The 26889-nt window shown below is 45.4% G+C and overlaps 1 protein-coding gene and 1 long non-coding RNA gene across 4 annotated transcripts; one reads left to right on the top strand and one right to left on the bottom strand.

Annotated features, from left to right (window-relative positions):
* Positions 1-4319: 4319 nt before the first annotated feature.
* Positions 4320-5795, bottom strand: ADRB1 (adrenoceptor beta 1). The gene has a single exon (XM_042908610.1). It carries the CDS (start codon positions 5780-5782, stop codon positions 4358-4360), a length of 1425 nt encoding a protein of 474 aa, XP_042764544.1. The 5' UTR covers positions 5783-5795; the 3' UTR covers positions 4320-4357.
* Positions 5796-6747: 952 nt separating this feature from the next.
* LOC122202286 lies at positions 6748-24505 on the top strand. 3 transcript variants are annotated; one of them, XR_006194575.1, is made up of 4 exons: positions 6748-6945; positions 15000-15162; positions 16664-16835; positions 23415-24505. It is a non-coding gene; the product is annotated as an uncharacterized LOC122202286 (long non-coding RNA). The 3 variants fall into 3 exon arrangements; XR_006194576.1 differs by lacking the exon at positions 23415-24505 and adding an exon at positions 18094-18347; XR_006194574.1 differs by lacking the exon at positions 23415-24505 and adding an exon at positions 17162-18347.
* The last annotated feature ends 2384 nt before the right edge of the window (positions 24506-26889 follow it).

Raw genomic sequence — 26889 nt, 5'->3', positions numbered from 1 at the left:
TGGGAATTTCAGGAGAGGTGTATTTCTCAGAAAATAGTTCCATGGGGTTTTGCTTAAAAATCATTGCAATGTAGCAATGCAATTTGGGACACACTGAATCACAAATTCTGAGGATTCAGAAGCAATTTTCTTGATGGAAATGTAAATAATATGGAGGGTATGTGCGAAGAGGAAGAAAGAGAAATTAATTTAATTCCATTTGCTGATGCGACTGTAGCACGACTATTTTTAGGTATAATCCAAACAGTGCATATCTTCTCCATTTTGATTAGTAGCAAATTGGCAGGGATTCAAAAGAATTAGTATTTCTCAGCACATTATGCCAGAAACGTACGAACAAAACTAAATTATCTGTGCCAATGTGTTTAATTTGAATTAGTGCTAAGGTTTTTTATTTATGCTTTTCCTTCAAAAGAACTAATGGGTCCAGCTTTGTTAAAGAAATTCTTTTAAAGATTTTCACATATGGCAGCAAAACTTAATAATTTTCCATTAGACCCTGACTTAGAAGCTCTTGCTAAAAACTTAAATGATAATATCATCCTGATAACTTTCGGTGTAGAATTCCCGTCTGGCAGCGTTACATATTTGCCAGAGGAAGTTAGCATGTTCAAAATGCAAAATTAAAATAAGCTAGGAAAATGTGCTTTAACAAGGAAAGGTTTCACAATAGCCATTTAGAAGTTATTAATAATTCTGAAAAAGAAGTTATTAATAATTCCAGTTCCAAAGAAAGAATGGACTGAAAAAATAAACTCCATTTGCAAAGTTTTATATAGACAAGTTCACCAAGGGATTCAGCTATGTGCTATACCAATTATACATTTCTTCTTTGGAGGGAGAATTTATAGTGGCTGGAATATCTTGTTACACTAGAGTACTTTGCAGCGTGCAGTGGAAACAGAATTTCCAATGTAGCGAGGATCAACGAATCTTGATCACAAAGAAGGTCACTCTTTTAATTTTAAGGTTTATGCCTTTGGAACTCGTGACACACAAGCCCATGGCATTAGGTTGACTTTCTGCGTATTCATTGCTTTCCTCTGTCACTTCTGGTGTGTATTATTTTACCAGATTAAACAGGATTGGCAGTTCTCTCCTCCCATTGCCATAGCTGTTGGGATTGACAGCCCAGCTTCCTGCATTTCTATTGCAAATCAATGTCTGTCTTCTTCAAAAATAACAAAAAGTAGTATTCAAGGGTAGTTGGAATCACCGACACAGTCTGTTTCTGAATCCTTGTAATCCTTAGGGGACTCAAGGGATCATAGAAAAATCTTTTCCCATTTCCTACAAATACATAAAACTGGTCCCAAGATTATAGCTGTTTCTTCTAATTCACTGAAGAGTTTAGACCACGTAGTTAAATTATATATATTTGTTTGTTTGTTAAAGTTTAAAAGCGTTCCATGATTTTAAAACCTGAGGTTTGATGGGCCTGGAAAAATGCCTTTTTATTTAAATGCAAAGACTTATTTAAACAAAATCACAGTGAGGAAGTCAGAAAGTGAAGCATTAACCTGGTACTTGAATGTTCTTCAGATAAAACTGTAGGTGTTGTCTATGAATTGTCTGCTATAAATTAAAATAAAGAACAAAACCCCTTACAAAATGCATCGTACATACTCATAGTGCGGTAACTGAGGATGAAGTGGGCTCTATTTTTTTCCCTGGGGAGTGAGTGAGATTTCATTCTGAGGTCCATTTTATACTGTCCAAACTAAGTTTCTTTCAGTATTTTTCTTTGTATTTTTAAATAAGTGTTGCCATCTTCCCCCTCCCCACTTTCCTTCCTCCCTCCCTCCCTCCTTCCCTCCTTCCTTCCTTCCTTCCTTCCTTCCTTCCTCCCTCCCTCCCTCCCTCCCTCACCCCCCTTCCTCCCTTCCTCCCTTCCTTCCTAAAGGGGTTAAACTTCATAGCAGCTTTTGTTCATACAACCTTCTGTTGGTCTCTAAAACATCTACATCATTAGCCTTTCTCAGAAGACTGTCTCCTGGTCTTTAGAATATTCCACTGCAAAAAAAGGATAATCAATCTTGACTTTCCTGAGAAAATAGTTTCTTCATCAGAAAGTTCAGTAGGAGTCAAAAACTTTATACTCTTCACTTTGGTTTCTTTACAGTCATGAAATATAAAGCTTGCTTAAAAATACAAAGATAAATACTTAAACTTATTTTGGAGAATGCAGAATCGATCCCAGGCTGGAATTTCACTATACTTTCTTGAGGAATCAATTTTACGACAAATATCCTATCCATTTGGGTGTCACAACTTTGCTAGGAGATTAAAAATGTTCACATTTGCCTTTTCCTGTGACCTTCCCACCCTAAAATTCTGGGAAAATGGTCTATTTAATCATACAAGAGAAGAAAAACGTTTACTTAAAAGCTGTTTTTATACATTTTTACTTAAGCATAAAAGCAGTTTTCATGCTAAACAGCCATTGGAGAAATCTGTACACACTGGTTGTCATCTGTAGGCTGTGATTTACTATTGGAAAACAAAAACAAGCTGTGGAAGCCACTTACCTCACTGCAAGTAGGCGACTGATTATTCAAGGAGTTGGGTTTTTTTGTTTTTTTTTTCCTCCTGCGTTTCTGTGCAAAATTGCAGTTGAGCTACCTGGCTGTATCACTTTTTTTTTTTTTTTTTTTTTTTTTTTTTTTTTTTTTTTAAAGCTACACCATCCCAAATGTTACTTCTTAAGTCAAGTGCAGCAGATGGGATCTTGAAAACATCTCTAAGCAGTCTAGAATACCTTGAATCCGGCTGTGAAAATTTAGGGCAAGTCTGCAGCTCTCAGTAGGTGCATGCCTTATTTGGTCTAGAGGCATTTTGCTATGTTACTGAGTCATGAAAAGCTATTAAAAGAGCTCTATGGGAAACCCAGCCTATATTTTGAACAAAACAAACTGTCTCTTCCATTATCACTGACCCTTTACAGACACGCGGTACGTAATCTTGATTGTGCTTCATTGGTATTTATTGCACATGGACCAATCCCTCACACAGTAGTTAGTTGCACCAGAGTATAAATACTTGGTAAAACACACAGAGGAAATACAATTTACACGCGGGTGCTAAATTTTACCAGCAGGTTCACGTGGGCACTTGGACATAAAAAAATAATGATAAAAATCCTTAGGATAATTATATTTATAATATGGATACAGTTACAGTACCATGATAAGAGTATAAAAATGTATTTTTCCAACAAATCATTAGCTCAAGAACATAACAGACAACAGAAGTAGAGTTTTGAATTTTATTTTAGTTTTTTAAGATCTGCCCCCTTCCCCTTTAAAAAATATTTGATTTCTTTTTGTGCAAGTCATACCTTCTGTGGACATTACAATTCCTAACACTGTGCAAAATGGGATTTGGAGCCACTCTTTGTTTTGTTTGTCGTTGTTGTTGTTTTTGTTTTTTTGTGTTTTTTTTTGTTTGTTTTTTTTTACCCATGTGTGCAGTAATCTGAACTGTTTCCTCTTGTTTTTGTTTTTTGTTTTGTTTTTCTTTTTCTGTCCTGTCTTCAATGGACAGAGTTACGTGTCACAGAGGCTCAGCGCCTGGTCCTCCCAACTAATATTGATACATAAATAAGCTGTTTAATATAAACAAGTCTTTCTATCTTGCTGTGCAATTTGCACAGTGTGAGGTAGAAACCCCTCAGCCTGACCACCGAGGCGCGCGGGGACTGCAGGTTTGCCCTACAAACAGAAAGCAAGGTGACGCTTGTTCCAAGAATAGCTTAAAATTTCTTGAAACGTTCCTTCGCATCCATCCTTTCCCTCTGCTTTAAGAACAGGAACCATCATTACTCAGGAATTAACAGGAACTTTCTCTGGAAAGCAAAGGGAACATGTCCCGACAACTGTCATTCCCCCTTCTCTCTCCGGTTGACTGCTCCTGTTCCCGGGAATGGGACGGAAGCCCAGTTGATAGACTCCCTGCTTCTCCTTTCTACTACCCAGTCCTCGAAGCAAGTGTCAAAAACCACCTGGAAGTGGGGGTGGGGGGGTGGGGGGGGGAGACGACCCCCCCCAAACGGAAGATGCATCACACGCACACACCAAAGAAGGCCGAAGCACGCACAGAAAAAAAGAACCAAGACAAATCTGCAAGCCACTCTCCCAGCCCTCCCCAAACTTTCCTTTCTGTGCAACGGTCCGTGGCTTTTGCGTTCGCCTTGGAGGATTCAGACCAGGTTTGCGGGCTTTGAGTTCACCTGCTCTGGGGCTGGCGTAAACACGGATCTCTCTCCCCTGGGAAGCCAGTGGGGGCGCCTGGGCGTTCTCGCTCCCGGGGCGCGGGCGGGGGGAGGGGGGAGGGAGGCGCGGGCGGCGGACGCGGGACCCTACACCTTGGATTCCGAGGCGCCCGCGGGGCGGCCCGGCTCGTCCAGGCTCGAGTCGCTGTCCGCCGCCGCCGCCCCGCCGTTGCAGCCGGCCCAGGGCTCCAGCAGGCGCGCGGGCGGCGCGGCCCCGACGTCGTCGTCGTCTTCGTCGTCCGAGGCGGCCCCCGGCGACGGCGGCGGCCGGGTCCCCGGCAGGCAGCCGGAGGCGCGCGGCCGGTCGCCGGCGGCCGCGTGGCCCCCGCGGGCGGCCCGGCGCGCGAAGCAGAGCAGGCGCTGGAAGGCCTTGCGGAAGTCGGGGCTGCGGCAGTAGATGATGGGGTTGAAGGCCGAGTTGGCGTAGCCCAGCCAGTTGAAGAAGACGAAGAGGCGGTCGGGCACCAGGTCGCGGTGGAAGGCCTTGACCACGTTGGCCAGGAAGAAGGGCAGCCAGCAGAGCGTGAACACGCCCATGATGATGCCCAGCGTCTTGAGCGCCTTCTGCTCGCGCAGGGCCACGAGGCGCGAGGGCCGCCGCTTGCTGATGCGCCCGTTGGCCAGCGGGGCGGCGGCGGCGGCGGCGGCGGCGGCGGCTGCGGGGCGCGGGGAGCCGGGCGCGGGCGCGGGCGAGGGGGGCCGCGCCGGGCCGCTGAGGAAGCGGCGCTCGCAGCTGTCGATCTTCTTCACCTGCTTCTGGGCCTCGCGGAACACCCGCAGGTACACGAAGGCCATGATGCACAGGGGCACGTAGAAGGACACGACGGACGAGGCGATGGCGTAGGCCCGGTTGGTGACGAAATCGCAGCACTTGGGGTCGTTGTAGCAGCGGCGCGCCTCGTCGCCCTCGGCCCGCCACCAGTGCATGAGGATGGGCAGGAAGGACACCAGGGCCGAGATGGCCCACACGGTGCACACCAGGGCCCGCGCCCGCGCGCGGGTCAGCAGGCTCTGGTAGCGGAAGGGCGACGTGATGGCGAGGTAGCGGTCCAGGGCGATGACACACAGGGTCTCGATGCTGGCCGTCACGCACAGCACATCCACCGAGGTCCAGAGCTCGCAGAAGAAGGAGCCGTACTCCCAGCGGCCCCGCATGACGATGGTGGCCCCGAACGGCACCACCAGCAGCCCCATGACGAGGTCGGCGCTGGCCAGGGACATGATGAAGAGGTTGGTGAGCGTCTGCAGCCGCGGCGTCTTGGCGATGGCCACGATCACCAGTACGTTGCCCGCCACGATGAGCAGCACGATGAGCGCCATCAGCAGGCCTATGCCCGCCGTCCACTGCTGCGACAGCGGCGCGGGGCCCTCGCTGGTCGGGGTCAGCGGCGAGGCGGACGGCGACGCGGGCACCAGCAGTCGCGCCGCCGTGGCCGCGCCGTCGGGGAGCGGCGCGGCCGACGACAGGTTGCAGGGCTCGGAGGCGCCCAGGGCGAGCGCCCCCGCGCCCATGCCGAGCTGCGGAGGCCGGGGGCGGGGGGTGTGGCGGGGCTGGGCCGTGGTTGGGGAACACCCCAGGGGCCCGGGCGGCGGGGCGCGCGGAGGGAGGTCGCGGCCAGGTCAGGGCAGCCGCTGCGCGGGGCCGGAGGCATGGGCGCCGGGCGCCTTCCCCGCCGGAGCCGTGCGCTGTCGCCGCCGCCGCCGCCGCCGCTGCTGCTGGAGCCGCTGCCGCTGCTGGAACAGCCGCCGGGACCTCAGCATGTTTCTGAGCGTGCTGAGCCCGCAGCCCCGGCACCCAGCACCCACCCCACCCCGCTCCCACTCCTCCAAGCCAACCCCCGGGACCTCGCGTCAGGCTCCTGCAGCCAATCCGGGCAAAGGCACGCCCCTATCTTGTTTCCCCCCCACCCCCCGCACCCTCCCACCTCTCGCACCCCCCTCCCACCGGCCGTTCTGCTGCTCGGGGGAGTCCGGGGGCAGATCGCCGCACGAGCGCCGCCCCCGCCCCCGCCGGTTCCTGCGGGCGCGCCCTTCCCGCGCTCGCGGGTTCCGGGGCCCGGTGCTCTTCTACCCCACCACTGCGCCCGGCTCCCACCCCCGTCCCCGCCGCTCCCCGAAGCTCCCACTCTCTCCCGCAGTCCGCCTCCTCCCGCGCCCTTTCTGCCTCTGGCGTTTGGCTCCCTCCTGGCGCCCCCGCTCCACCGGCATCCTCTCCACCTCCAGTGCCCAGGTTCCCTGCCGAGCCGAGCGCGCGTTCGCCTTAGCGGGGAGGGGGCCTCGGCGTTCTCCCAGCGCCGGAGCGCCTCGGACAGTCTGTCCGCTGGGGTTGGAGGAGTTCGGCTGCCGGGTTGTTTCTCGGATCCGGCAGCCTTGCAGAGTGTGTTGTAAAACCCTTCCCCCGTCAAGAGGGGACCCAGCCAGCCTGCGTCCTGCCAGCTCGGGGGACCGGAGGCGGGTGTCAGTGGTTAGAGGAAAACTTTCCAGCAGAGCGCCTGGCCGCCTTGCCGGAGCAAACCTGGCATCTGTCAAGAACGCTCTCTGTGCGCTCTTCCTGCAAGGAGCTTCTGTTCCAGTGCAGTAGACGCAGAAGGCAAGCGAAGGTTTGTGCATCTGAACAGCTAACGCTGAGGACCAGTTGGAAAATCACAGGCTCCTCAGCCCCAGCTAATTACTACGTGAGTATGACGCCACGGTGCGTGTCGATATTAAAAAGAGAGGCTCAGGGAAACACAAGTGTGAACGTAGAGTAAATGACACCGCCAAGAACAAGGAACACATTTGATTGCATTTCAGACTCTCCACGTTCAGTGATAACACCTGTATTTTGTGTTTTATTACTCACATGGCTTTATATTTTGAGCTGGGTCACTGCAAACAAAAAGGTGCTGTTCGTTTTGGTTGACGTCATGAGCTGACATTTCAGATTCCTCGCGCTGGGCTTGCCTGTTTTCTCCTTTGCCCAAGTTCCCAGATTCTCAAAACTCTAGGATTAGTTTTGGAGGGGTGAGAGGAGAAAATATGTAAATAGGAGGGTTAATATCCTATAGCGTTTCAAGTTCTATCCCTGGTTTTCCAGTCGGCCAATGAATCAGTTTGAAATTGGTGAGTTGTTAGCCCAGCTGTGGGTGGATTCTATGTAGGGAACAGCCACCATGAACACAGTGTAACAGTGGGACTGCAAGCCCCCTCTCTATTCTGGCCATGGTGACGTCCTCAGCTCAGCCTTGAAAATAAAAAGCCTTTAATGGAATCCTTGAGAAGTAAACAGCTTCTAAATACCCATGTAAGGGTGCATGAAAATGTTATACAATGCTCACACTGGGTATCTTCCTAGCATTGGAAGAAAAAGAATACCGTCTGGAAGGAGCCCCAACATCTGGACCAAACTCAAATTCGTACCTTGCAGAGAGAGACTGAATTTCACAGCAACCCCAGTCAGGAGCTTAAAAGCAATGCTGATTCAGTTGATAAAGTCAAGCAGTTTTAACTACCTTCTCTTAAATCCAAACGTAGATTTGCTTTAGGCCCAAACTGGATAGTCAATCAGTGTTTCAGGGCGGGTGGGTGTGGGTGATATGTTTATTCACCCTTTTGCGCCAGGACTTGGCAGCCTAGTTCTGCCAAGTTGGGAAGGTTGAGAAGGGGGAACAAGGAAAGGAGGAGGGCTAGAAAGAGGGGAGGGACAGGGACGGCACCCTGAGTTTAGAGTAAGCTCACGAGAGCCTTAGTTACCTGTCACTGCAAACTTGTCTCCCCTTCAGGCTTCCTTCTGTTCCCTCCTCCCTCGAAAGACAGCCTCAAAATAGCCAAGGGGTGGGAAAGAGTTGAATCTGACGCTGCCCAGGAAAGGGGTTCTGAGTGCCCGGCCATGGAGTGAGGTGTAGGGAATGTGGGAGGAGACCTTCTATCCTGCTCCATCTTCTGTCAAGAGGTGTTTCTGGAATACTGTGTGCCAAGCTTAAGTGTCCATGATGGGCCAGGGGATTGCATTTCTGTGAGCGATAAAGCCAGAACATGGTTGGAGAGGTTCAGTACAGAGGCCTGGATGCCAGTAACATTACCATAGGTATAAATATCTATGTATTTGCATGCATAGATACTATGTATAGATACATGTATTTGCGTATGTACGTACATGTGTAAACATACCATGTACTTGAGCGTGAGATTTGACTTGTCACAAAACTCTCCTGAAACTTTTTTTTCCTGTTGAATCAGAGATATGTCAAATTTCCCCAAATTTCTGGATAATAAATACATTAAATCACAAATATTCAAAACCAGAAGTTTATTTAAAAAATTTTTTTTTAAATGTTTATTTATTTTTGAGACAGAGAGAGAGACAGAGCATGAACGGGGAAGGGTCAGAGAGAGAGGGAGACACAGAATCCAAAGTGGGCTCCAGGCTCTGAGCTGTCAGCACGGAGCCTGACTCAGGGCTCGAACTCACAGACTGTGTGATCATGACCTGAGCTGAGTGAGGTCTGACGCTCAACCGACTGAGCCACCCAGGTGCCCCGAAACCAGAAGGTTATTTTAATAGGAGTTCCAACATAGAGCTGCGGGCGTAAAGGGGTCCCTGGCATTTTGAGGCTTTCTTTCAGTTATACTTATGGAAAAGTTTGAAATAGTCTGTGCTCAACTAGAGTTGGCTTTCTTTTATTTTTAAGTTAAAATTTTTTTTTTTAATTTTAATGTTTGCTTATTTTTGATGGAGAAGGACTGAATATGATTGGGAGAGGGGCAGAGAAAGAGGGAGACTCAGAAACCGAAGCAGGCTCCAGGCTCTGAGCTATCGGCACAGAGCCCAACGCGGGGATCAAACCCATGATCTGTGGGACCATGACCTGAGCTGAAGTCTGCCGCTCAACTGACTGAGCCACCCAGGCACCCCGGAGTTAGCTTTCTTTTAAATAACATGTTCTCAGATCTCCTTTAAATCCTACATTCCATGACGCTTTTGGGGGGACCTCTTTGAGCTAACTTTCTTTTTGCCCTTAGAGGAGGATCTAGATGAAGAAGAAAAGGTACAACATATCCCCTTATACAGGTATCACATGTTGCAAATTCAGAATGAAACTCCAACGTGTCCCCATTCCCTCCTGGAGATTGCAGAAAGGAATCAGTTCTTAGGAACCCACTGATTGGACAGTAGTTTGCAAAACAACAGAAAGCTCCAAAGGTAAATGCTGATAAGCACGTGGAGAGGTAGTAGGCTTCTTCCCCCTGCCATTCCCTACCCCCACCTCTGTTCCATCCCTCTCGCATCGTTCCATATCTGAACGTGCCACGGTTTCCCTTGGATCTCCCAGTCTCTGTATCTCCCTGCTCCATTTAATCTGGGATACCATAGTCAAGTTAATATTTCTAAAATGCTGCTTTGAAGCAAGATGCTTTTAATCGCTTCTCGGCCTTTTGGCTAAGATCAAGTGTGAAGCAAGATGCTTTTGTGTTCAGAAACCTTAACTCCTCAACTTGGCATTTAAAAGTCCAGTTCCAGATGGCCTTTCTAGAATTATCTTGTCCCTGTCACCCTAACTTGCAGTTCTGTGTTCTTTTTCCTTTTTGGATCTGTACTCTTCGTCTTTTTTTTTTTTTTTTTTCTTTTTCTTTTTTCTTTTTCGCATCTGTGGTCTTTCTCATTCTTATGGGGTTCTTTCCACTAAGAATCTCCTCCTTCATGTCCATTTCAATGGATTCAGTATTCAAGATTTGGCTGGTATGTTTTTTATTTATTTATTTTACAGTCATCCCTGCCCACTGTTTCTGGAAACGATCCCTCCTTCCTCCACCTATAGTAATTACTTTGCTAATTGCATTTCACAAGGCAATTAACAATATATCGCCTTTCGACACCTCTTATATTGTTTTCCTAATTTTCATCTGTTTTTCTTTTCTCTTCTCATATGGATTGTAAGCTCTAGAGCCAGAACTGTCCCCTAGTTTTTATATTTCCCATGTTTATTAATATTTACTTAATTCACATTAAGCTTTGAGTCATAAATATTTAATGTTTAATTAATTAAAATCTCATTTTTACTAGTATGGAGACATAACTGAGTGTTTTTGGAGTTACAGTCTTCCCTCATGCTTAGAATTTACAGTAAAAATTCATATTCCTATAGTCCAGTCCACTTTTTCATGTGAGCATTACAAACTATAAAATTCAAGGTAGGCTCATGAGATAAATAAATCTGTATCATACTCAGTAATGAATAAAGTGGGACATACGTCATGTGTTTTCGAAAGGGGTCACATAAGTCCGCGTCGATGAAAAGCACGACCTAATCTTCATAAATATTTCAGGTGAATGACCTTTTTCCTCAGCCTTCATTTGTGATACCGTATATACAGGCATTTCTGCTCTGTGAGGATAGCTGATGACTGGAATCTCATTTCAAGTTCTAGATTGAATTAAAGGTCTGCACAGGAGTGATTGCTAGTATTTACACCCACCTGTGGTTGTAAGCCATGAGCTCGGCTAACACGTTTCCATTCTTGCATTGAGTTTTGACTCTTTTGATAAAAATAAGAGTTAATAGCCCAACTGGACAACTGCTGGGATGTGGGCCAAAGGACATCTTGGGGGGAATTTCCAAGCAAAGCCCCAAGAAGTGTATCAAACTGGTAAGTTAGCAAAATTTGCCTTGAGGCTGATGGTAAATGGCGGGATTTGTTAATCAGAGCTCAAGTGGCTGTTTCAGAGGAAAGATACACAACTTTTCCCATAAAGCAAAACTGCTAAAACAGTCACTCAGGGCTAACTAACCAAAGAACAGCCTGCACCCGTGGCTGGCACTTAAGGTCATATGCTGGGTTGGCAGCCACAATTTACACAGGGGCAAGCAACTCCATCCATTGTGATAAGAACGAGGACAGTGTGTAATCACTGAAAGCCTGGACTATTTGGAAAATTCAAAAGCTCTCCTCTCTCCCAATTCCTCCCTCTTTCCCACCTCCTCCTCTTCCTGGTGTGTCCAATGACTACACTGAACAACGCTAGAGCCAATAAAAATATTTTTCAAAATTTGGCTGTACTGGCAAGTGTTCCGACCCGGGAGGCAGAAGATCCAGGTTTGTATCCTGGCTTTGTCACTTTTCGGTTTGACCTCCTGCAGTGGCTTCATCTTTAAAATGGATTTACCGTTGGTTCGTGGTAAATGTATGTGAATGTATGTGAAAGCTTCTTGAAATCTCACATAGCACCGTGTGTTTGTAACACATCAAATTCCGTCTGATCCAATCCTCATGATATTTCAGCACATGAAAGGGGTCAGTTTGCTCGTATGAGAAGTCCATTCAGTTAAATAAGCTTCTCTTTATCAGTTGGACTCTTTTCTCACACCAGACATTAATATGACTCAGAGGCTGGATCAGAGTGAACTGTGTTTAAATGCTTTTATCTTTGGTAAATTATCTTTTTCAAAAAAGTCCCCCCCTCCTCCCTTTTCTTGTGTGCCCTTCCCTAGTATATGCCCTATTCTATTTTTTAAAGGTAGTTGTTTATTTGAGTCCCTGAAATAAATTCCTTTAAAGTATTTCGGTGGTGAAATATTAGAAGTAAAGGAAGGATTTTTTCCCTCAAGTCATCTACTTAGTGCCATGACTAGTAACTTAAAAAAAAAAAAAAAAAAAAGAGGAAGGCAGTGCAATATAAAACTAAAGCCAACTTTCAAAAATTCTGTTCTTGGGGCACCTGGGTGGCTCAGTTGGATAAACGTCCCGACTCTTGATTTTGGCTCAGGTCATGATCCCATGGTTGGTGGGTTCGAGCCCCGCGTCAGGCTCTGTGCTGACAGCACGGAGCCTGCTTGGGATTCTCTCTCCCTCTCTCTCTGACCCTCCCTGGCTTGCTCTCTCTCCCTGTCTCTCAATAAACAAACAAACAAACAAACAAACAAATAAATAATTTAACAAATCTGGTTTTATTCAGTTATATTACAAATAAAAATGGATTGCTCGTCAGCTGAAATCTTACCTTTAGGTGCCCCTGGCACCAGGAATATCATTGCTGCACATGAAGAACATTTGGCTGGGAGTCGTCCTTCAGTGTGCCCGAGTCCAGAGCCTCTGGTGACCGCAAGCTGTACTAATTATTGAAAACTCTAGATTTTATTTTAACAGAATCTTACCATGTCCCAGATAAAACGATTATGTTGTACCAAACTAAGGGGTTTGTAGCACCAAGAATCCCCTAAGCCCTGTGTTAAGCTTCTGAAGAGGAGGAAAGATCCCTTTTAAACGTTTTAGCTCCCGTTTATTCTGGCTGGGTAGTTGGTCCTTCATAAATTCCTGTGGGATAGAGGAACCACTTAAAAGCTTGTGTCTAGTAGATTCTCCCAAATACAAGAAGACATTGTCTTTTCCTTTCACCCATGGAACATGGCATCTGGGTCACCCAACCGAACGGGATTGCCAATGGGAACCAGTGGAAGAATTGGTTGTCTGCTCAGCCTCTGGGTGGTAGACCAAAGCATTTACATTTCTTTCTCTCCGTTCAGTACTTTGAGTAGACCAAACAGGTATTTTCTTTCATATGTGTTTTCACTTCTTTGCATTGAATAGATATTTTTCTAGTTAACTTACTCATTATGCATGTACTATATAAAAGCCCATCCAGAACCACTCACTATATAGAGGCATGTCAGGTCCTATGCCTTGGAAGGGGCGAGTCCGAAGACACTCGTGAGACCGTGTTGCTGCGACTTGGATTTTGATTACCAGTGTGGTCAGACTTCGTGCTTTGAAAATACGCATCAACCTTAGACATGCCATTTGTTTTCCACAATGCCTCAGCTTTGCAGCCCCTTGAATAAAACCTATTAGAGACCATCATCCCATGGTAGATTTCTGTTTCCAGAGCATTATCCCCTAATTAAATGTTGTGGGGGCAGTGCCCTTCTTTGTAAACCCCTTCTAAATAGAAATTACTTTTTACACTGGCGGAGAAATTATTGGATTTCCTTTCTCCCCATTTTAATATGGAGAAACTGAAGCGTAAGAGGGAGACGTGCTTAAGATTTCAAGGAAAGGGAAAGGGAGTTCTTGACTTTCCTGCCTCCTGAGCTAATCTTTAATTACCAGAACTTGCATCCTTAACAGATTTTGGCTCACCTCTGGCTACTTGTCAGCGTAATTCAATTGCATGATATATTTGGGGCCTGGAGCAGGTCATGGAGTAATTTTTGGAATACAAAGCCCTGAACAAGTGAAGAGATTCTATCATGCAATGTTTATTTGTATTGTTCAATTGGTTTAAGTATAATAGGTCTAGAAGAATAATCATATTTAGCCACACAAATGAAATTCTCACTGTGAGTACATTTCAGTGTGAATTTCCAAAACTGCCACATGAATGCTAACTCTGAAGACAAAAGAACACCAAAGAAAAGCCAAGCAATTAAGCAATTTGGCTTTATTGTTTTGTTTGTTTTTAAATCTGTAACCGGAAAAAGATTTCACGGAAGACTCTTACTGAGAATGAAAGACTCAAAAAGTTGTGACAATCTTGGGGATTTTATTTAAGAGTCTAAATAAAGCTGCTTGGGAGTTGGGAACAGAAAATGAAAAACAAAGCTGAACTTGCTTGGCCATTCTGCATCCTTTTCTAAACCAGGTGGAGCTGTGAGGGTCTCTGAAATGCCTGGAGAAGGCACTAAAATGGTATTGGCATAGTTCTGAAAATATCTCTTTACTTATCCTGCAAATGTCTGAAGTGACGATTTTACTCTGACTTGTCATCATCTCCGTCACACTCCCTAGTTTTTCTCTCTCCTGCTGCTGACTACTCTGTGGCAGCATTTTTCACACCGCCCTTCCCCCCACCCCATTACTAATTTATTGTGTGCCTTGTCGTAGCTATCTTGTGGATCACAATATTGTCTTGGCTTATAAAATTCCCATGCATATATCCTCATATGTATAGTTTTCATAAATCCTCATCTGGGAAGTGACTTAGAATAAAAGTAATTTATTAAGTAAGTTAAAAGGCCACAGTTAACCTTGCAAAAAAATCATGCTCAGTATTTTATAGCATAGCCGGGCTGGATGGGAGATTCTGAAAATATCCCTGGCCTATGCAGTTTTGTTTCAGAATGCTTTTTATTACATAATTTCAAATTATGGCATTTAAGCAAGATTATGCTAATTTTAGTGATTCTTTTTTTCAAATGCTTATTTATTTTTGAGAGCGAGAGAGAGAGAGAGAGAGAGAGAGAGAGAGCACGCTTGTGCACATGAGTGGGGGAGGGGCAGAGAGCGCGGGAGAGAGAATCCCAAGCAGGCCCCGTGCTGTCAGCACAAGAGCCCAACCCGAGGCTCCAGCTCATGAACTGGGAGATCTTGACCTGAGCGGAAACCAGGAGTTGGATGCTAAACTGACTGACCCACCCAGGTGCCCCAAATTTTGGTGATTAGTTTTGACATTTACCTCTCTCTATACCCTAATGATTAAGAATGCGGGCTCTGGAATCAGACTGCCTGGGTTAAAATGCAGGTTCTGCCACTTAGCAGCTGGATGACTCGGAACAAGTTGTTTGAACACCTCAGGCCTCCGTTTCGTCGTCCGTTTAATGGAAATAACAATGTCCCACCTACTCGGGCGCTGTCTGGAAGGAGTCAATAAGATAGGGCATAAAGGCATCTGTCCTAGCGCTTGGCTTCTCGTAAATACTTAATAAACATCGGTGCTTTTTTTCTTTTCTTCCCCATGTTTTGTTTTTAACACCAGCTCCAGCAGCACCGCTATAGGCCACGGCACAAAGCAGAAAACTCTTCGTTTTATGCAAAACCAAGGGTGGCAAAGAAGGCAGCTTCCAACCAGTGGAAATTGGATAATTGAATCAATGTGTTCTTTTTTAAAAGCGAGAGGATGTAGTAAAGGATCTAATTTGGTAAGTACTCTTTTGGTTTCAAAGGCAAGTTTATTCCTTTGTGGTCATTTAATCTGATTATCGTTCTGCTTGGGGAATTAGCATTTCCTAAACTAATTTTGCATCATGGAAAGGTCATTCCAGAGAGAGTTCCATCCTATGGTATAGCCATATTCCAAGTATATGAAACCAACAATGACAAAAGAAAGCCCCACTGGGCTCTTGCGAGAGAAGTCTATTTCCCTGGAGAGAATTGATCCAAGCTGCTGCTTTTCATGGTGTAAATTCCTAAGACCTCAAGGAGGCTGGAAAATTCTCTGGTGACCTGCTTTGTGTCCATGCAGCCGAGCCCTGCAGTTATCCCGAGTATAAGGGGTCTCACTATATCATCTCTTGCTGGTAGAGAAGTCAGCAACAAAGGAAGTTTTCCCAGGTCTCTGAGGTTCAGCCCCTAGGAGAGTCTTTCAGATCCTAACTCGGAACTCTTAATTTTATTTCAGACACAGTTTCAATGCCTTGTTTTTCCGGATTCTGTTCTTTCGTAACAGACTGGGAGAAACAAACCGGAGCGAAGGAGTAAGAAAGGTGCAGGGGGTGGGCAGAGAGGACATCTGGGAACTTTCTGTGAGAAAACAGGGACGCGAGTGATGCCATTTACCGCAGAGACAGTGTTCTGTACCCCACAGTCACCTGATGATCCCACATCATTTAGAAGGTTTAGATTGTGTCTCTTAAACCGTCCTCGGCTTAAGAAACACAGCGTGTGCGGTGCCTGGCTGGCTCAGTCGGTTAGGAGTCCGACTCTTGGTTTCAGCTCAGGTCGTGATCTCACGGTTTGTGAGTTTGAGACCTGCACTGGGCTCTGTGCTGACATCACGGAGCCTGCTTGGGATTTTCTCTCACCCTCTCTCTCTGCTCTTCTCCTGCTCTCTCTCTCTTTCACTCTCAAAGTAAATAAGTAAACTTAAAAAAAAAAAAAAGAAATGCAGTGTGCATCTTAGAAATATCTTTATTAAGAAATAGTACTATGAAAATTTTGGAGCTTCTTTTCCGGAACACTTTCATTATTTAGAAAATGAATTTATATGGGTTGTTTCGTTCTCCAATGACGCTGGATCGGTGAGGTGTGAATTAGACGGTTAGAAGTCCAAAATCAAGGTGCCAGTGGGTTTGTTCTGAGGGCTGTGAGAAAAGGGTCTATCCGGGGCCTCTCCCCTTGGCTTATGGCTGGCCGTCTTCCTTCTGTGCTGGTCTGTGTCCAAATTTCTCCTTTTGATAAGGACACCAGTCATATTGAATTAGACCCATCTTAATGGCCTTATTTTGTCTTCATTACCTCTGTAAAGATCACGTTTGAAGATCCAAATAAGGTCACATTCTGAGAGACTAAGGGAGTCCCGAGACTCCAACTCGTGTTTTTTTCTGGGGGTGGGGAGGGACGCATTCAACCCATAACAAGACGTTACTCACGCGTAAGAAAGTTTGACACCTTATGTCTCGGAATTTATATTATGTTTTCTAGGACTGAGGGCAAGCAGAATGGCTTCTCATGTTTCACACTAAAGATGGCCCCCAGATAAGTGACACGCAGACCCTGGTGAGAACAGTCACCTTTGTTGTAGGATTACAGCCAGGCACAAAGTCATGAATGCCACAGGCTGACTGTGGTCAGATCGAGACGTCATGTATGCTGAGTAAGTAGCCTGGGTCTTCATTCAGAGCGGGAGGGGCGTGTGTAAGCCACATCCCTGTCAGTGTGTGCTTACGGTAGGGTTAAATGGGCTGTCCTTTTATAGCTTTCATTACAAACCAAGAAACCCGACTGTTGTCTTGCAAGTGAAATAGAAAAATTCAGGTTCACGTTAATAATTCCCGCTCGAGGAGAAAAACCAGCTGAGCCAACTGGTTGATCATACACGCTACTTTTCAGCAGGTTGCTCTGACATTGTGTGGACCCACAGTTGGCCTTGCCAGCTGCAACATGGGTGTTATTATTATTAATTTTTTTTTTCTGAACTAGAACTAGCATAACGGTGATTGGCTGGGTCGGAGAGATACAGCAAGCCTTTATAACTGAAGAACAAAACTGGCCTTTGAGGCAAGTTAAACCCAGGGTCTCTCTCCTGTAGAATCCACTGAAAAACAGGATTTTTCTGACCCCTAAGTAATGATTTTGATGGAGAAGGTGTTCAGATCCTAAAATATTGGCAAGCAGGGGTTTGACTAAGAAATAACTCCCTTCAGTATATTGATTGAGATTTATGATGAAATCTGAGGCTCACGAGCATCTTAATTTTATCCATCCCTAAGTGGTACATCTAACTGTCCTCTGTGGACACAGCTGGTAATGTTTTAACCCGTGCATGGCCACAGACCGAATGAACTTGACTTGTATGCCCCCAATCCAAACACCAAAAAACTCCACCTGATTAAGTTCCAAGAATCCAATCTGATCATTTGTGCTGCCGTTTGATACTAAAGAATGGCTCTCAGCTGTCCTGGATGCCTTTGCTACAGGGGCCGAATATGGAACCGGATGCCTAAGTGTAAACATCTGAGGAACTCTCTTAGTATAAAATCCAAGGATTCTCTCTAATGCAGTGTGAAAGCCGAGGATCTCTCTAACATAGTATGACATTCTGTGTTGCAGTGATGCCAAGTCCTCCTTGCAGATAAATTTGCTACGTGCGTGCTGTGTAAACAGCATGAATTTAGATGTATATGAAACAGTATGTTTAAAAATGTCACATTGAAGCGTTGTTAATGACGAGATTAGTTCAGTGGAACAATCTTACATAAGCTTGTACTTAAAGAAAAGCTCAAATCTGTGCATCTAAGTATTATTTAGTCATCTGCTTGTGCAACTATATTTTTAACTTAATTTATGATGAACAAATAGTCTTTCTGCACTCCCAGGCTGTGTTACTGCAGTGTGCTTTATTTTCTTCTCAGTTTCCTTCAGAGCACATTACAGAGAACTTTCTTTGGAAACTCCATAAAGTTAACAGCATCCGTCAGAAAGCACCAAACCAACCAAAATTAAAGATGTAAAATACAATGATAGGGCATGTGCATTCTTTCCAGGGCCATGTAACAGAAACCTAGATCTATGTCACATTCTCTTTTATTCTTTTTCTTTTTTTTTCCTGTTTCTTTTTATCTTTACTAAAAACATTGTCTGTGGCCATGTAAAATGTCTGCCATCACTCCTGAGTGACCAAGAATCTTTATGAATTTTTAAAAAATTTTTAACGTTAATTCATTTTTGAGAGAAGGAGAGAGACAGAGTGTGAGTGGGGGTGGGGCAGAGAGAGAGGGTGACACAGAATCCGAAGCAGGCTCCAGGCTCTGAGCTGGCAGCACAGAGCCCGATGCAGGGTTTGAACCCATGGACTGCGAGATCATGACCTGAGCCAAAGTCAGACCCTTAACCGACTGAGCCACCCAGGCGCCCCTGGAATCTTTATACTTTTGTTAATTGAAATATTGTTATTGTCACAGTATTAATGGTAATATACAGGTGTAAAAATCCACTTGCCATGGGATGTAGGATAGGAAGTCTATATGGAAGACTTGGACCCTGTCTTCAAGAAGTTATCTTTAGAGAGTTTCCTTTCCTTCCTCCCTTCCTTCCTTCCTTCCTTCCTTCCTTCCTTCCTTCCTCCTCCCTCCCTCCCTCCCTTCCTTCATCCCTCCCTCCCATCTTTTCCTTTCTCTCCTTCTAACTTCATTGAGGAATAGCAAACAAATACAATAGTACATACATTCGAAGTATACAATGTGATGATTTGATATACATATACATTGTAGAATGATCACCGAGGTCAACACGTCTATCACTTCATATAGTTACCATAGCTAATTAACTCTTTTCTATTTTGTGGTCAGAATGCTCCTATTCTGTTTCCATGAAACTTTGTTATCGTTTTGTTTTGTTTTAGATTCTATAGTATTTGTCTTTCTCTGTCGAGTTTATTTCAGAGAATAGTGCCTTCCAGATTTATCCATGTTGTCACAAATGGCAGAATTTCCTTCTTTTGTCGCAGCTAGATACTGTTCTGTTGTATCTATACACCCCATTTTCTTTATCTCTTCGTCTGTCAAAGGACATTTGAGTTGTTTCTACATCTTGGCTGTTGTGAAAAGTTGCAATGAACACGAGAGTGCAGATATCTCTTTGAGGTCCTGATTTTCCCACAAGTGGGATTGCTGAATGTTATGGTAGTGCTGGTTTCAGTTTTGTGAGGAACCTCCATACTTTTTTCCATTATGGCTTTGCCAATTTACATTCCCACCAACAGTGCACGAGCATTCCCTTTTCTCCACACCCTCACCAACATTTGTTATCCCTTGTCTTTTTCATGAGAGCCATCCTAGCAGGTGTGAGGTGATATCTCAATGGGGTTCTGATTTGCATCTCCCTGATGACGAGTGATGGGTGTCACTCGTGATTGGTCAGAACCAGTGACTGAACACCAGACACCATGCTAAGGGTGTCATTTGCAATATCCCATTTACTTCTAGTAACAGCCTTGTCGGGTATTATGTTTGCTTTGTAAAGGAGGAAATTGAGGCTCAGAGAAGTTGAGCGATTTGCTCCAAGTTTCACAACTAATAAATGATGGAGCAGGACTTCCAACCCAGGTCTGTGTGACGCCCCAGCCAGAGCTCTTGACCACTCTAAAATAATGTCTCATTTTTATTTTTTTCCTGTCTTGAAGCAGCTTCATTTTCTGAAACTAAGATCCAAATTCAAGTGATTTAAGAAAATCTTAAGTGAATACTGTGCAACAACATCGTGTGAATTTTTTCTGTGTTTAGCTTTTGTAAAAACCTTATTTATAAGGATGTTTTCCATGAATGCACAGGGCCGGTTCTCCATGAGTTTCCAAATTCTGCCTGTTTGGCATTTCCTCTCTTCTGCTGTTACCACGTTAGGTCTGCCTCTCAGCTTCCTGGAGAGTCAATAATTATGCCCTTCTATTTCTAAAAATTAAATTATATTAAATTTGTGGGGTTTTTCTTCAAATTTTTGTTTAAATTCTAGTTAGTTAACAGACAGTGTAATATTGGTTTTGGGAATAGACTTTAGTAATTCATCATTTACATACAACACCCAGTGCTCATCATGACAAGGACCCTCCTTAATGCCCATCCCCCATTTAGCCCATCCTCCACCCACCTCCCCTCCATCAGTCCTCAGTTTGTTAGTTTTTCCATATCATTAAGAGTCTCTTGTGTTTTGCTTCCCTCTCTTTTTTTCCCTTTCCATATGTTTATCTATTTTTTTCTTAAATTCCACAGATGAGTGAAATTATATGGTATATGTCTTTCTCTGACTTATTTCACTTAGCATAATATGCTCTAGTTCCACCCACGTTGTTACAAATGGCAAGATTTCATTCTTTTTCATGGCTGAGTAATATTCCATTGTATGTATGTATGTGTGTGTATATATATCTCACATCTTCTTTATCCATTCAACAGTTGATGGACATTTGGGCTGTCTCCATAGTCTGGCCATTATTGAAAATGCTGCTAGAAACACTGGGGTGCATGTGCCCCTTCTAATCTGTATTTTTGCATCTTTTGGGTGAATTCCTAGTAGTGCAATTGCTGGGTCATAGAGTAGTTCTGTTTTTAACTTTTTGTTTTCCAGAGTGGCTGGGCTGCATCAGTTTTAATTCCCACCAACAGTGCAAGAGGGTTCCCCTTTCTTCACATCCTTGCCGACATCTGTTGTTTCCTGTGTTGTTAATTTTAGTCATTCTGACAGGTGTGAGGTGGTATCTCATTGTGGTTTTGATTTGTATTTCCCTGATGATGAGTGATATTGAACATCTTTTCATGTGTCTGTTGGCCATCTGGATGTCTTCTTTGGAAAAATGTCTAATTATGTCTTCTGCCCATTTTTAAACTGGATTATTTGTTTTGGGGGTGTTGAGTTTGATAAGTTCTTTGTTTTAAAAATATTTTTAATGTTTATCTTTGAGAGAGAGAGAGAGAGATTGAGAACAAGCAGGGGAGGGGCAGAGAGAGAGAGACACAGAATCCAAAACAGGCTCCAGGCTCTAAGCTGTCAGCCCAGAGCCCCACATGGGGCTTGAACTCACGAGCCATGAGATCATGACCTGAGCTGAAGTCAGATGCTTAACCGACGGAGCCACCCAGGTGCCCCTGTTCTTTATAGATTTTGGATACTGACCCTTTATCAGATATGTCATTTGTAAATATCTTCTCCTATTCCATAGGCTGCCTTTTAGTTTTGTTGATTGTTTCCTTCACTGTGCAGAAGCAACAATTATGCCCTTCCAACACTTTCCAAATTTTGTTCCAATTTCCGTGACCAACGGGGAGAAAATGACCATTAACTGGGGGGTGCCACCACCGGGAACAGCATTGACAAGAGGGCTCCTCTCCCCACTTGGGGCCATGGCAGCCAGCCAGCCTTTCACCTTTAGAGCTTTTCCAACACAAGTCAGCTAATCCTGCGTCCCCTCAATTCCATAAGACACCAGCCAGGCTCTCCAGAAGATTCTCTTAAAGCCTTCTGCTTGGTTTGAGGGCGGTGGGTTCTCTGCAAAGAACTAAGGAGCAACGCTCAAACCTCTGGTAAAGACCCTCATGATGAGGCCAGGTCTCTGTGTGGTGTTTTGGGTCATCCTCTGTAGGTCTGCCTAGATGGTCTAGCCCCTCTCTTTCGAATGCTTGGGTGCCTAACACACCTTGTTCTTCGCTGTGGGGTCTCAGCCCGCCCTGAGCATCGAGAAGTCCTTTGTTAATATCCTGCTGCACATCGTTTAGGGAGAGTTCAGCACACAGTTGTGATCAGAATCATGGTGGAGGCAGTGATGGAAGGGGAGGGATGCCCGAGAAGGGCATGTAGTGAAGTGAGGTTGCTGGAGACGAAGGGTCGGGGGCGCTAACACGCGAAGTGCTGAGTCGGGGAGAAGCCCACGTACCCAGGGGAAAGCATCCCAAAGGCTCACATGAGACCCTGGAGACGAAAGAACACCTAGAAGAGAATACTTTTGAGGTAGCGAAGAAAGAAGAGCTTCAAGGGAGGGGGTGATACAAAAGACCAGCTCCCTGATACTTCAAGAGCTCCTAGAAATCAAGAGTGAGGAGACTCCCAGCTCAACAGAAAATGGAAGAAGACCGGGCTCAGATAGCCCTCGATGGAGGAGAGACGGGTGGCCCCTGAATGTCTGTAACGATGTTCAGCCTCACTCTCAGTTAGAGGAGTTGCAGGTGAAATCTACCCTGGGATCTATTTCCCCCTCGGAGAGGACGGTACGCTGGTCTGGCAACAGTGCTCTATTGCAGGGCGGACGGGAGCACTCTGACGCAGTGCCGATCAGAGTGCAAAATGGTTCCACCACGGAGCAGGCGAATGTGGCAGTGTCCCCCCCGAACCGCACACGAAGTCACTCTTTGACACAGATGGTCACTTGACTCTCCTTGCAACACATTTCCCTTTGGGTTCTAGGACAGCAACGTCTCTGGTTTTCCTCCGGTGTCACGGTTTGTGCCTTCGAACCTTCTTTGCTGACTATCCCTCTTCTGGCTGACCTCTTAAATTCTCACATGCTTGGGGCTCAGTCCAGGGCTGTCTTGTCCGTCTCTGCCTGATCCGGAGGTCACCTCATCCAACCCCCTTGCCTATGTTTGTTATGTATGTATGTATGTATGTATGTTTCGGCGTGGTAAAATACCATGAACATAAATTCCACCCTTTTAAAGCATACAGCTTAGTGGCATTTACTGCATTCACATTATGGTGCAACTGCCACCTCTGTCTGGTCCCAAAACATCCTCCATCACCCCAAGAGAAAACTCTGTACCCATTCAGCGGCCGCTGCCCATTTGCTCCTTTCTTAACCCCTGGCAACTGCTCGTCTGCCTTCTGTCTCTGGATTTGCTTATCGTGGGTATTCTTGTATAAATGGAACCATTCGCCTAGCGTAATGTTTTCAAGGTTCACCGTCCACTTTGTAGCGTGTATTAAGGCTTCGTTCCTTTCTGCGGCTGAATAGTATTCCGTCGTGTGGTTATTCCACATTTCATTTATCCATCCAGCTGTTGGTGGCCATTTGGGTTGTTTCCACCATTTGGCTGTTTTCAGTAGTCTTGCTGTAAATATTTGTGTACGAGTTTTATTTCCAATTCTCGGGGGTCTATACCTGGGAGTGGGATTGCTGGATCCTGTGGTAATTCTATGTTTAATCCAACTGCTTGCTTTTTTTTTTTTTTTTTTTTTTAAACATCCATAGACTGATGACTCCAAAATCTGTATCTCTGGCCTGATTTCTCCCAGCTTTCTCCTTCAGATCTCTTCTGGGATTCAGACGTCTTACAGTTGACTTGACTTATCCAGCACTGAGACTGTTAGTCTCTACTCCCTCCAGACTCCTCCTCCAGTCTTCCCAGCTCAGGAAATAGCACTGCCATTCACGTAGGTACTTGGGTGGAGACCCAAGGGCTCTCCCTCAGTTTGCCCCTTTCCACCTCTCCCCAGATGCAGTCCATCAGCAAATGCTGTGGGCTCTGTGTTTGCAACACGCTCACCTTTTCCCTGCTGCTACTTTGGTCCAAGCCACCATTGGTCTCCCACTAGACCCCCCCACAACAGACGCCGGCAACTTCCACTCCTGGCCCTAGAGTTTATTCTCTGCTCTGTAGCCAAGAGTGGCTTTTAAAAAGATATATATGATCTTAAAATAATAATTAGAAAAAAAGATCACTTAGCTTTTCCTGCTTCAACACCCCCAGTGGTTTCACATCGCAGTTAGAACTAAACCCAAACTTGCTTCTGTGGTCGCAGGCGTGTGGTAATCTGTTGGCTGCCTCCCCTTTCCTTCTATCTCCCTGGCTCTCTGTGCTTTACCACACTGGCCCCTTTGTCCCTTGAGCTGGTACCTGCCACAGGGACCCTGAACGTGCTGTCCCTCTGTCAGAAATTCCACGGCGGTTCTTTCTCACTCCTGAAGCTTCCTCTCAAGTGTTACCTCCTTAGGGGGTCCTTGTCTGACCACCCCGTTCCCCCAACTCAGCCAGTCTTGGTCTTATCATACCAATCTCTTTTTTTTTTTTCATTAATATATCACTGACATTCCACATCCTTGTATGGAATTACCTTATTTATATCTATGTGTTTATTTTCACTTTTTGGTGTTTGTGCCCTGCCTTCCTCCCCCTTTCCCCAAATATAAGCCCCACGGGGACAGGAATTTTGTCAGTATTCGTGGCTGTCTCTCCAGACCTTGGAGAACGCCTGGCATCTGTGAGGCACAGAGAAAGCATTCGTTGGACGCTGTTGAAGGAGAAGAGTTCGACTCCCACCTGGTCCTGAATAAATCCTCTTGATCCACTACCATGGCTCATTTTTCTTCTCCTCCTCACCGACATACTTCTAGAAGGAGCAGATCATACCCAATGTATTTATCTAGTCATGATTCTTCCCCTCTGTAACCCTAAACAACCCAGCTTTTCCCCCCACTACCATTCAGAAGTGCTTCCTCAAAGATTTCCAGAAGAGTCAAAAGCAGTTGCCTTGTGCACTATGCCCTTTCTGTAGCATCTGACACTGTTAACCCTTGTTCACATTCATGAATCTCCCTTTGAAATGTTGTCCTGTCTTGGCATGACTTCTGGATCTACCAGGGGCATGGTAAACCTGGGAATGCATCCCGGAGTGTCTCGGGAATGTATTGGGGGCTCCAGCCATCATACCTGGTGAGCAGGCTGGCTCTTAACCAGATAGATAGTCCAGAACGATTGCTATGGGTCAGTGGCATGAACTCCCCACGAAAAGCGCCAAAGGGAAGCTGCCCAAAGCTCCAAAGCCCCTCACTTCATTCAGGTGGTAACTTGGCAGTGGTATATCATTCTGGGTACCCGACAGTCAGGGAAGGTGCCCTCCACCCAGGGGTACCTGCTCTGCGTAGATGTCTCTGGGCTGTCAGTTGGTCTTTTATCTACAAAGTAAGTAAGATCCTTTTTCTGTGCCTACGGAATCTTTTGATACATTCCCCTGGGTCAAAGTTGTATCCGCCACAGCTAGACACATGATGCTTTAAATCACAGCCCTTGTCTTGTTCCACTCAATTCCTACTTTGTGTGAGGGACATGGGGTTTGGGACTGCCCGTCCTCCCGTCTACTGGCTACATGACCTTGGACAGGTTAATGCATACCTTATATCCTCTGGCTCCACATGTGACAATTGAGCAGAACCACTAGGACCTCACGGGCACCTTGACTCTGTCACGAGGATGCCCAGAACATACAACCATCAGTGGCTCCCCATTGTCTTCTTAATTAGGTCTGGCATTCAGGCCCCCACCCCATGATTCTGGGTGGCTCCTTAGGATCCCACACAGGTTTTGCTGTCCCCGGCATACTGGGTCCTATGCCTTTGCTATGACCTTCCACTGCTTGTGGGAGACCATCTTCCCCTTGAACTTTTCTTTGTTTTCTGGATTTTATTTTAAAAACAGCAACATGTATTAATTCAATAATCAGGAAAAAAAAACCCTCTCACCATTAATATTGTTTTGAATACCCACCCTTATGTCAAAAGCCATGTGTCCATAAACTCCTTCTGGATGACCCATCATCTATGGGCACTCAGACGTTTGAATCCGCTGGATCGGCCCTTAAAGTATACAATGTCAAGTATGTATGGGAATATAATAAAAATATACAACCAACTGTTAGAGAAACAGAATGTAAAGTCAGAGGGCAGATCTTCATTTCCACTGTAGTAACTGGTGGCTATCAAACTGCTTTGCCCATGATTTCCACAAATATTTGTTTAATTGAATTATTAACCAATGCATGTAAGAACAAGGGGGACCTACATGCCTTGTCTCTTGTGAATAGAATAAAAATAACCCCATGTCATCCGTCAGATTAACTGATAAAAGGTTTTGTTCTTTTGCCCCGAGAGAGGGCTAGAGAGAGACCATTTAGAAACTTGTCTTTTCCAAACCCAGCAGTTTAATGCCACTTGAATGGATGAAAAACACAGCAGTTATAATGACATATGAGTTCATATCTATCTTCTGCTTTCCAGCCATGAAAGATACTGGATGTAGTTTATGAGGGCCAGCTCTCACGAGGGGATGGGGTGCCGCCCTCAGTCCCTGCCTCGCAGAACAGTAATTGCAAAGGAATGTTTATCCAGGCGCAGACTCATTTTTCTGAGGCTTGCCATTCGCTCACTCACACTGCTGTGCGTGGTTTCACTCTACCTGCCTCCTACCTTATTTTGTGGGAGCAGTTTAATTATGAGGGGATGAGTTCTTTCTTAAAGATTTTTAATTCCTCCTGGTGGTTCATAAAAAGAGAGCTAAGTGTTGCCGTTTTAATCCTATTGATTAGAACAGAAGGCTGAATAAGACAAATTATCTACTGTTTACTTGATCATCTGTTGAAATTGTCGGTCTTCTTTAAACGGGAGCCAAAAATTCTCGATACATTTTTGGTGACTGTGATCATCATTCAACAGCTTTCTCTCCACACCTTCCTGTTGTGAAGTCTGTACAAATTCGGTGAGTTCTGGTCCAAAAGGAATTTGTAATTGAAACCAACAGAAAGGCCAGTGTTTCTCAACCAATTTTGCTTCCCCGGAGGACACTTGGCAGTGTGTGGAGATATTTTCGGTTGTTGTGACTTTGGAGAGGGTGCCGCCAGCATCTGGCAGGTAGAGGGAGCCCAGGGATGCTAAGAGTCCTATCATGTGCATA

This window comes from Panthera leo, chromosome D2 (genome assembly GCF_018350215.1).
Source record: "Panthera leo isolate Ple1 chromosome D2, P.leo_Ple1_pat1.1, whole genome shotgun sequence".
Lineage (NCBI taxonomy): Eukaryota > Metazoa > Chordata > Mammalia > Carnivora > Felidae > Panthera > Panthera leo.
The sequence above is the reverse complement of the archived record's forward strand: the minus strand, read 5'-3'. Positions and strand labels throughout refer to the sequence as shown.

Excerpts from the sequence above, each read along its gene's own strand:
- ADRB1 (XM_042908610.1), bottom strand. The coding sequence starts at position 5,782 with ATGGGCGCGGGGGCGCTCGCCCTGGGCGCCTCCGAGCCCTGCAACCTG.